Raw genomic sequence first — 13,964 nt, forward strand, 5'->3', positions numbered from 1 at the left:
GTCCTCGGATGCAGAGGAGATAACTTTCCTTCCTGTACAAGGAGAAATTTCCCTCAAGATTGGCACATTCACTCCTAAAATGGTTGGTTAGGAGAGATTGTGCCAATCTTGGTGTGCACCATGGGACACGTCCATCCCAAAAGGTCCGGACTTCCATTTCTCATCCCAAAAGATCTGGACTTCCTGTAGAGAGAGAAATTACTCATCCGCTTCAAAATTGGTACCGGATTAATTAGTTCACTTTGAAGTGATTTGTTAGGAGTTTATTGTGGCAATCTTGTTGTAAATTTTGATAATATTATGATTTTAATGTTGTTATTGTGGCAATCTTGTTGTAAATTTTGATAATGTTATGATTTTAATGTTAGAATCCGTTGTTGTTTGACATTTTTTTTTTGTTATATATCACTTCGCGAATTAGCTTCAAAACACATTCAGGCTTCGCATATGCTAATTAAATTCATCAAGTAAACCAAACATTAGCTTCGCAGGCTTCGCATATGCTAATGAAATTCATCAAGTAAACCAAACATTAGCTTCGCAGGCTTCACATATGCTAATTAAATTCATCAAGTAAACCCAAACATTAGTTTCGCAAGCTTCACATAATATCGAATCTGCGAAGTCAGACGGGAGGAGGCGAGACGCACGTAAATATTGAGGGTATTATGGGAAAGTCACACAAAATCAGTCTAGATATGTAGTAAGTTGAGTAAATGGGTTAAATATGTAAATAGACCTCCCATTTGACCCATTTTTATAATTAACCCTTTAAGTTAAGACCAGAATACATATAAAATTAAGCACTTTTACTAATACTCACGTATATGATCATTGTTATCACTCACCATAAATTGCATCTTGTGGATATTTGTTTAAGTCTTCTAATTAGCTTTTGCTTAGTTTTCCTTGTTTCGAATTTTCTTATAATCCATGTTTTCTTTGTCGGCTTAATACATGCTCCATTAACTTGTTGAAGAACCTTTAAAGTGTCTAAATATCTCTCTCAACTTGTATACAATGTAATCAATTTGTGACTCGGTTGTAGAAAAGTAAGTTAAATGTGAAATATATATTACACGCGTCTTAGAATGTTATTACATAATTCACAGAATAAATTAAAATGGAAATTCTTACTTGCTCAATTATAAAACTTGTCTTCTTTAATATTAGAACGACATACTCCGACCTTACTTGTTTTTTTTAAGATGCGGATAATACATCTTCCGCACTTAACTTATATTTTTTTTGCAACCGAATGATCAATTGGTTATATTTTACGCAAGTTTAGGAGGCTAACTAAACATTTTATGTATATTGAGGGCACCATCGGGATAATTTGAAAATTCAGGAGCCAATCAAGTTTTTTGGACAAATTCAGAAAGCAAAAGATATATTAAACATTTTGAGGCTTCGTCCTGCCTTTGAGTATCTTAATTTCTCCCATATTTTTAGGGAGCAAAACCGCGTGGCGGATCGCTTAGCAGCTGCTGGGCATGGGAGAATGTTAGGTGTTTCTACCCTCTCTGTTCCTCCTTCTTTTCTTTTGCCTTCTCTCCTAGAGGATAGGATTGGGGTCAGCCTTCCTAGACTGATCCCGGTGTAGGTTTTTTGTTGGTTTTGTTTTTTTTTCCTTTCCTTTCTTACAAAAAAAAAAAAAAAAAACATTTTTTTCCATTTTTCATATTTTACCTTTTTCTTTTTGTTTTTGATGTTTTTACTAGTTCTCTTTCTCTAGTTTTTTCCTATTTTTACCGTTTTTTAGTTTTTCATATATTTACCATTTCTTCCATTGTTTCACATTTTTTAAATATTTTTTCATGTTTTTACTTTTTTTTTTCATTTTTCCCATGTTTTTATTGTTTTCGTGTTTTTACTTTTTTTTTTTTTCATTTTTTGCATTTTAACTGTTATTAATGTCTTGCATGTTTTTACCATTTTCACTTTTTTTTTTTTTTTACATTTTTACTGTTTTCCACATTTTCCTCGAATAATGTATATTAAATATTTATATAATTAATGCGAATAATTAAAGTTTTAAAATAAACTAGTTGTTTCATCTTATTTCATTCTATCAACCAAAAAATAAGAATAATTATTTCCAAAGAATACACATTCTATTAATTGGCAATACATATATTTTATTCCATTCCATGAACCAAACGACACCATAGTGATTTAAGAAGTAACTAAAAGTTTGTTGGAGTTGAATTTCGTTACAAACTACTCAAGATTTAATTTAAGAGCCTAATATAATGAGTGTCTCTCCTCTTACTGTTGGTAGATAAATAATAAATAAAGAGTAAGTATGAAAAATATTGCTAGAGAGTAAACTTGATAATGCTCTAAGAATCAATTGTCTCTTAATACTATTTTTAGAATGAAGTAAATTTAGTTTGAACCTCAAAGCAAATATGGAAACAGCAGCATGAAATAATTAGGCCACAGATTTTTTCTTCTCTTCGTCAATCTTCTGTAGCTCTACTAATCTCTGAGCCCATTCTCTTTCTCTAGCCACTGCAGCCATCTTACGCTCTACTCTCTTGGTCATTTTCTTCCTGTTAGCTTCTTGTAACTGAGCCTTTCTCTTCTTTGCTTCCGACTGTAGATATTCAAGACCCATACATCAGTTTCTCAATAATATCTACTTAAATTCTCATGTTAGATAAGTACATATCATCAAGATCAATTCCTGAACTTGACATAAGGGTTTGAGTGGAAGTATAAACCATTGTTAGTATATTGTATATAGGATGTTTATATATTAGCGTCTGTACAAATAGTTCTACTTACCTTAGCTTTACCTTTATATTAATTGTTTTGTATATATATTTGTTTACTGTGATTAACAAAGTTATCAGATCATTTGTATCCATATTCGTACACCCATGCGTACAAAGACAATCAATCCTATTCCTATCCTAGTAAACAAAAAATACTTTTAAGTTTTCACCTATGTTTTCATAGAAAGAAACAGAGGATGGTAGGTATATACAAAGAGAAACAGAAAAGCAAGATTGTATGAGGATTACGTTTCATTTCTGACTTTAATCTTGTGACTGTGAGCATTTGTTTGTATTCACATACATGCACTCATTTACGAAATAAACAGGGATAGGCCTATGGCTATTGGGGTGGAGCGATTTAGACCAAACATACAAACTGATGCAATCTGAAGCCTACGTTCACTAACAGAGCAATTTCAAGCCTCATTTAGCGCCATGTCATGCCTTCTTTGTCTACGTTGCATCCCAACTTAACACATCATCCATATCACATGAGATGCACACATGCCAAACCCTTCCTCCTCTCATCTTCATGGATCTGATCCATCCTCCTCTCTCCTCTCTTCCCTTTTTCTTTGCAATCTCTCATCTAGAACATGGAACCCTAATCTTATCTCCCTCTATATTCATCTATTGCGATTGCATAAAGCCCTAACCTCGAGATGAAGGTTTACTGTTTTATGCAATCACCAACCTAAATTAGTTTTGACTTAGAGTTAATGATGTCAAAATATTCCTTTTTGGTGTCTATTAAACACAAATTGCAATTGTGGCCAAGGACAAATTTCTGGCCACAATTGAAGCATAGACCTTTGTCATGAACGAGTTGTTGCTGTTTAGAGTCCTAATTAGTAGTCATGCATTAACTAGTTTCCATCTAGGATCTGTTTCAAATCACACCATTTTGTACCTTAGGTCAAAATCCGCTCTCCTGAATAACCGTAAGGCTAATTCCCTAATAAATAAATAACAGCTTGAAGAACATAGCCTAATAGTCTCCTACTATTTCTAGAACATAATCAACAGCTCATGTTTGCATGTATATGTGAAATCAACCTAAATAGTTAATGCCTATCGGGATTTATATCATTGGCCATTAGAGCTGACAGCATTTAACAGATTGTCAACAACCAATGTAAGTCTGTTGTAATTTTCATCAAATTATTTCTCGAGGTTATTAAGGTACTACAAATTCTAAATCACATTTAAATTCTTTTTGTTCATTCAAGTACACATATAGCTCCTATATTCATCCACTGGTCCAGAAGCTCACAAACTACTGTGATATCAGAACTGCAAAAACTAAAACTACAACTGCAATCTATCATTCATTCTCAGTAATCAAATCTCATATATCCTTATATCAGCTCTCTCTTAAACATAACTGAAGATATGTCAGTCAAACAAATATAATGACTTCATCAACAACAACCATAACAAGAGCACCACTTTTTAATCAAACAGCGATCATTTATTGATATAAGAGGAAGACAAACCTTCACAAAGGCGTGGTGCAGCTTAATGCGCTTTTTTTCATTCCTTCTCTTCACACTCCCTTTATTCGGATTATTGGGTTGAATAGGTTGACCCTGTTCATGCTTAAGCCAAGCATACGGTCCTACATTCAATTAGGTATTTAAATCCAGAAACACTCTAAATCACTTTCATAACCCCATTCTCATTACAAAATTAAATAAATAAAATGAATCAAAGAGCAGTTCAAATTGAGAATTTAAATTAGACTAATAAGCAGTACCTGGAGGCTTTAAGCTCGATCTTTTCCGACGAGACTTATCAAGGGGTCTACGCTTTGGGAAGCGGGAATCAGTCAAGCTGTCAAAATGGTTCGACTCAGAGAAAATGCTGAAATGGCGCCAACTCCGGGTGATGAAGGAGCTGTCACGTAGGAGTCGGAAGTCGATTATCGGAGACGGAGAAGAGCGAGAAAACGATGTCGTTGAGAGAGTAGTAGTACGCGATATTAGGGTTGTCGACAGTGAACGAACTGTGCTTCTTAGAGCTCGAAATCCCATTTTTGAAGCGATGGCAGATTGATGGACTGGAAGCGAGACGAGGAGGAAGAGAGTGACAACTCTATGGGCCTAATGGGCCTTCTTGCATATTGATTTCAAAATAACGGGCCTTCTTGCATATTGATTTCAAAATAACGGGCCTTCTTGCATACTGACTCTTCAACTGTACAGGTTTTTCAAATAGTTTTTGTATTGAATTAATGAGAAAATTACACAGAAATTCATCTTTTAAAAACTATTTCCAACTATATCAAGCATTAATTTTGGATTATATCAAACTAGTAAAATCAGTAATTTTAATATATTTTAAGGATTAGAATTTATAAATTAGAAATCTAGAATATATTTTCTAGGGTTTATGATTTATGAATTGGAGTCTAGATTTCTTAAATTATGATGAAAAATTATAATATAGAGAGAATAATGACATATTAAGAATTAAATTTGGTGATTGACTTAGTTGTAATTTTATACTTAATTAAGATATTCATGTATTTGACTCATTATTAATTGGTTGTGAATTGGTTTTAACGGATTAATTGTTTTATCCAAAGTTCTCCAATCCGACCAATTCCACGTAATTATCAATATGATTTTCATATGTCATATGCCTTGAACCCTCCGATGTACTATAATCCCGACGATTATTTTCCTCCCATGAGCGTGTATTCATCCAATGATATCAAGATACTATACTTGTACCCCATATCTACAAGAACCGTATATGGTTCTTGAAAATACGAGAAGAGACAGTTTCATATCATCCATCGTGCCAAAAGAATCTCCAAATACCGGTTTCGTTGCTGAGTCTGATGTTCCGGTAGTGTAGGAACCAAATGCAAACAATAAAAAATCAACGAAAATGAAGTGGAACAATGTACGTGATGTACATTTATGCAGAGTTGGCAGATCATAACCACATATGCAATTGTGGAAACAGATCAAACGAGGAGGAAAGGTTATTGGAAGAAAATTGCAAATGGATCATAATTTATAGATGTAGGATGATTTACTTCTAAAAATTCAAAATTTTCATTATTACTTCCAAGATTTTAAAATTTTCATCGTATTAGAAACACAATTTCCATAGAGTTTTAAACTCTGACAAAAATAACAATTACCAAATTAAATCAGTAAAGTATTTAATTTAAGAATTAAATTCAATTGAAAGTAGGATCTAAAAGTTACTTGTATAAATGCGTATATAAAAGCATTTTGAAATTAATAATAAATAAGTTAAGTTTTACCCGTTAAGGTTCGTGAAACTTTTGAAATCATCCTAAAAAGACATGTCATCTTTTATTACTTAATATTGTGTGTTGTTTTTGTGGGTTAAGGTGCAAAAATACCCCAAACGTTTTGGGTCAGGAGCAATTTTACCCCTAACGTTTGTAACCAAGAGCAATTTTACCCCTAACGTTAATAATTTGGGTCAATTTCAGACATTATTATAGAACACATACATTTTTGTTCTTTATTTTGCACAAATTGCATATCAATTCATTCTAAAAAAAGGATTTCATGTTTTTTGTAATTTAATAATAGAATTGGAGATTAATATTTATAAATTCGGTGATTTTTTTGAATTTTTTTGTCTAATTCGTACAAAAGACATTATATTTTTTTATATTTTTTATATTTTTTTCACATCCCAACATATGTTTGTGATTTGTTACTGATAAAATGACACGCGTATGAAGTGTAGATGATAATATTCAAGGATGAGACGACAGTTTGATGAATTATTTATCAAATTGACCCAATTTATCAATGTTAGGGGTAAAATTGCTCTTGGGTACAAACGTTAGAGGTAAAATTGCACCATTTTAGACGTTAGGGGTAAAATCGCTCCTGACCCAAAACGTTAGGGGTATTTTTGCACCTTAACCCTGTTTTTTTTTTTCATTTTCAATTTGAATTTTGCGAGAAGTTCATAAAAACTCCTTATGGTATAGTGGTCTAATACTTTTCAGGATGTGTTTCAATTTGCAAAAACTGCTGTGTTGTTCCATTTTGTGATAAGGTCTACTCTCCTTTTATTAATGATTGTCAAAAAAAAAAAAAAAAAAAAAATACCTTCCTAAATTAGCACATGAAAGATTTAGAAATGAAAACAATAGAATTATCAGCTGCAAATGGAATTGAATAATACATAATAGGCAGCAAAAACAATAACATTATCAGTCACAAATGCAATCAAACAAAATAAGGAGCACACCATTTATTTATGTACATTAAGGATAATCTCATTCATCCATTAAGCAGTTGAGAGCTGGTTCAGCACATAAAAGAAATAAGTAAAAATAAAACACACCATTTATATATCTTTCTATACTAATTAAGTATATATATAACCAAGCGTAATAATTCCACCAATCAAAAGAGCGCACTTGCTGCTTCTCGGCTCATTCATCGAAAGGAGTAGTTGAGAGATGGAGGACCTTCTTCCAAGATGGTCTGTTGCTAATATCATCCCACCAAGCACTGAGGTGCTTTCTATTCCTTATCATATACTCCTTTTTCATTGGACCAACTAAGTAGTGAGTAAAGGGCAAATGACTCAGATCTGCAAGGCTAAAGAAATCCCCACCTAAGTATTTGGTCTTTGATAATCTTTCCTCATATACATCTAAAACCTTTCCTAGTTTTTCTTCACTATCTTTGATTAATTTCTCATCTGCTGTAAAACCTAATGCTGAGGCAAACAAAATGTGAAGGGTCATATCGTAAATAGGAGGATGGAAGTTTTGTGCTTCAACCTCTAGCCATTGTTCAACAACTCCTCTCTCTTCTATTGTTTTTCCAAGCAAATCACTGCCCTGTGATTTGAATTTTTCCGAGTAGTATCTCATGATTGCTCGCGATTCTATCAAATTCAATGGTTATTACGATTATTCAATTGATCTGAAAATTAGAGAGAGAGATAGAGTGATTAAGGATTTTACCGAAGAGTGTGAAATCTCCATCTTCAATTACGGGAACTGCTCCGAAAGGCTATTCGGTTGGAGAACAGATGAGGAAATGAATTTCAGAAGAAAAACGTTAGGGTAAAAGAAAAAGAAGAGAAAAAGGGGAAACCTGTAACTTGAGGAATTCTGGAGTTCGATTATCTCCTTTGATGAGATCAACAGGAACAGTCTCAAATTCGATTCCCTTCTCAACAAGGCAAACCATGACGCGCTTAGGAGAAGCATAAGCCGGACCGTACACCTTCACCACCATTTTTTTGGTTATCTTATCTCTCTAAAGTGACGAGTGAGGAAACACTATACTATATATTTATTTTTAGAAACCTATACTATATATATATTTGGGTAAATAATTATAACGTCTTGTAATACACTACTTAGTTTTTTATATTTTTTTAAAAAAAATTATATAGTCTTGTCAAAAAAAAAAAATATATAGTGTTCTAATTTTTTTGTTAACTCCTGGGTCTTTATGCTTGGGTCAATGGTTAAATTATACTAAATAAATTTTAAAATATCAAAATTATCCTTTACTTTATGTTTTAATAAGGCAAAAAGCATATTTAAGTCCCTGAACTTTATCTGTTTTAAGGATCAAGCCCCTGATCAATTATTTTTCCACATTGAGCTCCTGAATATTGATTTTGTTATGGTTTAGGCCCTTATTTAACTTTTTTTTCGAGTTTAGGAGATGAGAAGATCGATTTGGCAATTCTAATGTTGAAAATCACAAAATGGGAGAGAAGAAAATCGAGTTTGGAAGAATATACTGAAAATTAGTTTCTATAATTTCGTTTTAATTTTTAATTTTTATCTCTCCTAGTCAAAGAAATCTTTTTTTTATTTATCCATGTCAACAAGCCGAATCGCCCTAACGATGTATGCAGTCCAAACTCGACAGAAAAGTTAAATAATGGCCTAAACCATAACAAAATCAATGTTCAGGGGCTCAATGTGGAAAAATAATTGATCAGAGGCTTGATCCTTAAAACAGATAAAGTTCAGGGACTTAAATATGCTTTTTGCCTTTTAATAATAAAACATCTAATTTTTCTATTTTCTATATTTTTTCTCTTTTTTCCTACATAATCACGATCTTTCCATTATAAACTCCAATATAAAGTAATTGATTTATTAATTTTTATAAAATTATAGAACTTTAATTTAATAACGTAAAATCTTCTTTCAAAAAAAAAAAATTAATAACGTAAAATCTATTGACTAAAAAAATAAATGAAAAATATTTCAAAAATTATTAAAATATGAGTAAGACTATTATTGTAAAAAGGTTTTACAATTCTAATAAATTTTACGAATGAAGAAAAAAATATATGAATTTTAAAAAATTATAATAATATTTAATGTTAGTTTAAAGATATTATATCAAAAAAATAATTACAATTTAAGAAAATTAATAATACATTTTTCAAGTATATTAATTTCGGTGTATATATAGTTCAAAAATTTCATTAAAATTAATTAGATTAAATTTGAAACTAAAAGATTAATTTTTTAATATATATAACTAGGAGTAAATTTGGACTTTCATTTACAAAAACAGATGGAAGGATTAAAGAATTGATTACGATAAAACTTAAAGACCTTATAATAATATGATGGACTTACTAGCGTGTTAAGTAAAAATGTAAGGACCTTATAATTATTTACCCTATATATTTTAGGAATACTATATACTTTTTTTTTTTTTTGATGAAGGAATACTATATACTTGAAATACGTAGTATGTATATTATATATATATAAAAAAGGTTTTATTGTATAATTTCATTCAATAACAATTATTCCTCCAAAAAAAAAAATCTAGCCGCCAAGAACATTTTTTCTTTGTTTAGGTTTAGAAGATTTTTTCTGAAGATTTTTGCTGACTTTTGGGGTATGAAAAACTCATTCTTTATTTTATTTTGTTTTCTTTATTTGAATAATTTTTTCATTATGCTAGATTTAATAGTTCTTCTTTATTTGTAACATCCTTATACTGGTCGCAATATGTCTCTCTATATGAATGCTATCATATTTTTTTCATAAAAAACAGAAGTTTTTTTTTATATCATCAGATACATGTGGCTCATTGAAATATCACAATGTCATTTTTAGAGAAAAAGACCATGAATTCGATTCTAGGTGTAATGTGTTTCTCACCATTCGATTTTGTCTGCTTTACGGAGTACGAGGTCTCCCACATTCAAGTTTACAAGTTTGGCATTCTTGTCATGATAAGATGCGATCCGCTGCTTATAAGCCGCCATGCGTACGTATGCCTTTTCTCGCCTTTCCTCCACTTGATTAAGACTTTCTTTCAACTTTTGGTTGTTTTCATCCTCGCAATAGAATACAACTCTGTCACTGGGGACCTGTATTTCGACCGGAATTACAGCTTCGACGCCGTGACAAAGGGCGAACGACGTCTCACCTGTGGCTGTTCTGGGAGTGGTGCGATACGCCCATAGGACGCTCGTTAACTGATCCGCCCATTTCTTGTCATGCTCTCCCAATCTTTTCTTTATTCCTTTAACGGTCATTCGGTTCGTAACTTCAGTCATACCATTTGACTGAGGATAATAAACTGAGGCGAATCTGTTCAGAATGCCCAATTCTTCACAGAAAGTTTTAAACTCTGCACAGTTGAATTGCGTTCCATTGTCAGCGATAATCGTATGAGGAACTCCATACCTTCCTACGATGTTATCTTTGACGAACTCCACCATTCGTTCGGCATTGATAGAGGAGACAGCCTCAGCCTCTACCCATTTGGTGAAATGATCCACAGCCACTACAACATACTTCCATTGTCTTCTAGTGGGAGGAAATGGTCCAACTATATCAATACCCCAGGCCGCAAAGGGTCGACCTTCGATGATGGGCCTTTGAAGGTGTTTAGCGGTGTGTGATTCATTTGCATGAATCTGACAATTATGGCAAGATTCCACCAATTTTTGTGCATCAAGTTCCGCTGTTGGCCAATAAAATCCTGCTAACCTGGATTTCTTCAAGATGGAGGCGGATGCCTCATGGGCTCCACATGTTCCTTCATGTAGCTCCTTGAGCACTTGTTGTCCCTCTTCTGGCAAAATGCATTTTAACCAAGGGTGGCTAAAAGACTTTCTGTAGAGGCAACCATTTATCATGGAAAAATAGGCCGCCTTCCTGACTATCCGTCGAGCTTCTTCCTTGTCCATAGGTAGCGTTCCATCTATCAGATATTGGTGGATTGTAGATCTCCAATCATTTTCTACTATTGTGAGTATGGTTACCTCCTCCAAGGCGAATGCGGGGGCTGCTTTGACTTCGAATGGGCATTGTCGATCCGCCCAGTTCTCCTTGCTGGAAGCCATTTTAGCTAAGTGATCCTCTTCTGTGTTTGATCCTCGAGGTACATGAATCAGTTCCCACTTAGTTTCTTTGGCTTCAAGGTGATCCAGCAATTTTTTGACCTCAGCAACGTATTTGGCCAAAACATCATCTTTTACCTCGTAATTTTTGATCACCTAGTTGACCATTAACTTGGAATCACTATAGATCACAATCCGCTCGGGAGTGATTTCTTTCAGCAGGCGTAGCCCCAATATTAAGGCCTCATATTCCGCCGCATTGTTAGTTGCAAGGAAATCCAATTTTACTGCGTACCGTAGCTTTATATATTTGGGACCTTTGATCACGATGCCTATTCCTGCACCGTCTGCTGAGGAGGTTCCATCCGTATACATCGTCCATTCCTCGACTTTAGATTTGGGGAAATTCATCCCCTCTTCAGTGAATTCATTCACAAAGTCTGCTAAGACTTGACTCTTCAAGGCTGATCTGCTCTCATATCGTACATCAAATTCTCCAAGGCGGATTGCCCACTCCATCAATCTCCCCGAAGTTTCTGGTTTTTGCAATACCTTCCTCATGGGTACACTTGTATGAACTATGACAGTATGTGCTTGAAAGTAAGGCCTGAGGTGTATGGAGGTGGTGACGACGGCCAGTGCCATTTTGTCCAGCTTGGAATATCGGGTTTCAACATCTTTTAATACTTTGCTCACGTAATAGATAGGATATTGCTGGCCCTCTTCTTCCCTTATCATGACCGTGCAGACAGCCTTATCTGTAACTGAAACATACATGTAGAGATTCTCACCTTTCAAGGGACGACTCATAAGGGGTGGTTCCGTGAGAAACCGTTTGATCCCCTGGAAAGCTTTTTCGCAGTCCTCGCTCCATTCAAACGCCTTTTGCTTCTTGATTACTTCATAAAAGGGCTGGCATCGTCGGGCTGAACATGAGATAAACCTGCCTAAGGCTACGATACGCCCATTAAGACATTGTACTTCCCTAATATTCTGTGGCGCTTTCATCTCCAAAACCGCTTTGATTTTATCAGGGTTTCGGCTCACTCCTTTCTGGCTAATCATGAACCCCAAGAACTTTCCATATGTCGCCTCAAAGGTACATTTCTCCGGGTTCAACTTAATGTTGTGATATCGGAGTACACCCAGTACCTCCTTTATGTCATCCGCATGTTTCTCCACAGTGGTACTTTTGATGATCATATCGTCCACATAGACAGAAAAGTTTTCACCTTTGCTTTCTGCAAATATTTTGTTCATCATCCGCTGATAGGTTGCACCTGCATTCTTAAGCCCAAAGGGCATGACTTTGAAGCAATAGGTGGCTTGGTGAGTCACGAACGAAGTTTTGATCCTATCCGAAGGCTCCATTGGGATCTGGTGATAACTCGACTTTACGTCAGTGAAGGAGTACATGGCGTGTCCCGCGGTTCCATCTACTAGGATATCAATGCATGGCAAGGGGTAGTTGTCTTTGGGACAAGCTTTGTTGAGATCTGTAAAGTCAATACACATGCGGTATGATCCGCCAGCTTTCTTGACTAGAACCACATTCGCCAGCCATTGTGTATAAAGTACCTCTTCGATGGCATCTGCCCGTATGAGCTTGGTGATCTCTTCTTCTATCACCTTCTGCCTCCCAGGGCCATGGTTTCTTCGTTTTTGGGCCACCGGTACCGCGTCTTTGTCGATGTTGAGTTTGTGAGTGATCACATCTGGACTAATCCCGGGGAGAATCTCATCTTTCCATGCAAAGACATCTTCTGACTCATGGAGAACCTTGGTGATAGCTTCCTTAATTTCTCCCTTTAGCCCTTTAGCCATCTGTACCTACTTTTCATCCGCCATGAGGTACATCTCTGTTTCGCCCAAGGCCATTGTGACAAGCTCTTCCTCATCCTCATCCTTAGACTGTGGGCGAATCATTAACGATGCTGAATACGTCTCCTGAGCCACTTTTTGGCTTCCTCTGATCATTACACCTCCTTTGGCCGTGGGGATGTAAAGAGTTAAGTGGCGTATGGAGATAAGAGCTGCTGCCTTGGAGATAAAGGGTCGCCCAAGGATGATATTGTAAGCTAATTGGCCATCCAGGATGGAGAATTCCAGATCGCCTTTCCAGATTTGATGTTCATCTGCTAACTCACAATCTAATGTTACCTGGCCCTTTGTTTGGACGGTGTGTCCTGTTACTCCCAGAATGTCCACTATGGTGGTTTCCACTTGGATTGGGTCGACCATGAGTTTGGAAAATGCCCCTCTTGTGATGACATTGCACGAACTCCCAGTATCAATCATCACTCTCTTCATCTCCCAACCTTCCACCATCATAGTAATGACCAGAGCATCTGCATGTGGAGAGATCTCCGGACCGGTATCCACAAAAGGGCGATTAAGTGATGCCCTCTAGAGCAGTGGTTTTTGCCTTTTTCAACACAGGTTGGTACCCAGGTCCACCTGCTATGACATTGATGGTCCCTTTTGCCTTCTTCTTCTGATCATCTCTGGATCTATCACCATCTCCCTTCTTGCCATCATTTTGGACGAACCGGTCCAACTTTCCTCTTTCGATAAGCCTTTTTATCTCTCTGGCTAATTCCCAGCATGCGTCAGTGTCATGGCCATTCTTCCTGTGGTATTTGCAATAATTTTTGGGATTTTTCCCAGTGTTGGTGTACTCCCCCCCTTTTGGTTCGGGGTATGAAATGCTCCGCTTGTACTGACTGTTCTCAATCCACATGAGCACTTTGATTTTAGAGGCATTGAGCGGCGTAAATGTCGACACAAATGCTGATTTGTTCTTAGAGCCTCTTCGCCGACCCCTAG

At 35.4% G+C, this 13,964-nt stretch overlaps 2 protein-coding genes across 2 annotated transcripts; both read right to left on the reverse strand.

Annotated features, from left to right (window-relative positions):
- Positions 1-2,253: 2,253 nt before the first annotated feature.
- LOC136205705 (uncharacterized) lies at positions 2,254-4,849 on the reverse strand. Its single transcript, XM_065996427.1, has 3 exons — positions 4,543-4,849; positions 4,283-4,404; positions 2,254-2,602 (listed from the first exon to the last, which is right to left on the reverse strand). The coding sequence occupies exons 1-3, from the start codon at positions 4,817-4,819 to the stop codon at positions 2,438-2,440; spliced, it is 564 nt and encodes a 187-aa protein (XP_065852499.1). The 5' UTR covers positions 4,820-4,849; the 3' UTR covers positions 2,254-2,437.
- A 2,166-nt stretch (positions 4,850-7,015) lies between these two features.
- Positions 7,016-8,097, reverse strand: LOC136205713 (glutathione S-transferase F9-like). Its single transcript, XM_065996438.1, has 3 exons — positions 7,898-8,097; positions 7,765-7,813; positions 7,016-7,685 (listed from the first exon to the last, which is right to left on the reverse strand). Exons 1-3 carry the CDS (start codon positions 8,039-8,041, stop codon positions 7,225-7,227), a joined length of 654 nt encoding a protein of 217 aa, XP_065852510.1. The 5' UTR covers positions 8,042-8,097; the 3' UTR covers positions 7,016-7,224.
- Positions 8,098-13,964: the final 5,867 nt, after the last annotated feature.

The sequence above is a fragment of the Euphorbia lathyris genome, chromosome 1 (assembly GCF_963576675.1).
Source record: "Euphorbia lathyris chromosome 1, ddEupLath1.1, whole genome shotgun sequence".
NCBI classification, from domain to species: Eukaryota; Viridiplantae; Streptophyta; class Magnoliopsida; order Malpighiales; family Euphorbiaceae; genus Euphorbia; species Euphorbia lathyris.

Coding starts and splice junctions, on each gene's coding strand:
- LOC136205705 (XM_065996427.1), bottom strand. CDS start 4,819: ATGGGATTTCGAGCTCTAAGAAGCACAGTTCGTTCACTGTCGACAACC. Junction 4,405..4,542: donor ATCGAGCTTAAAGCCTCCAG/GTACTGCTTATT, acceptor AATTGAATGTAG/GACCGTATGCTTGGCTTAAG. Junction 2,603..4,282: donor TGCACCACGCCTTTGTGAAG/GTTTGTCTTCCT, acceptor GAATATCTACAG/TCGGAAGCAAAGAAGAGAAA.
- LOC136205713 (XM_065996438.1), bottom strand. CDS start 8,041: ATGGTGGTGAAGGTGTACGGTCCGGCTTATGCTTCTCCTAAGCGCGTC. Junction 7,814..7,897: donor CAGAATTCCTCAAGTTACAG/GTTTCCCCTTTT, acceptor CCAACCGAATAG/CCTTTCGGAGCAGTTCCCGT. Junction 7,686..7,764: donor TGGAGATTTCACACTCTTCG/GTAAAATCCTTA, acceptor TGAATTTGATAG/AATCGCGAGCAATCATGAGA.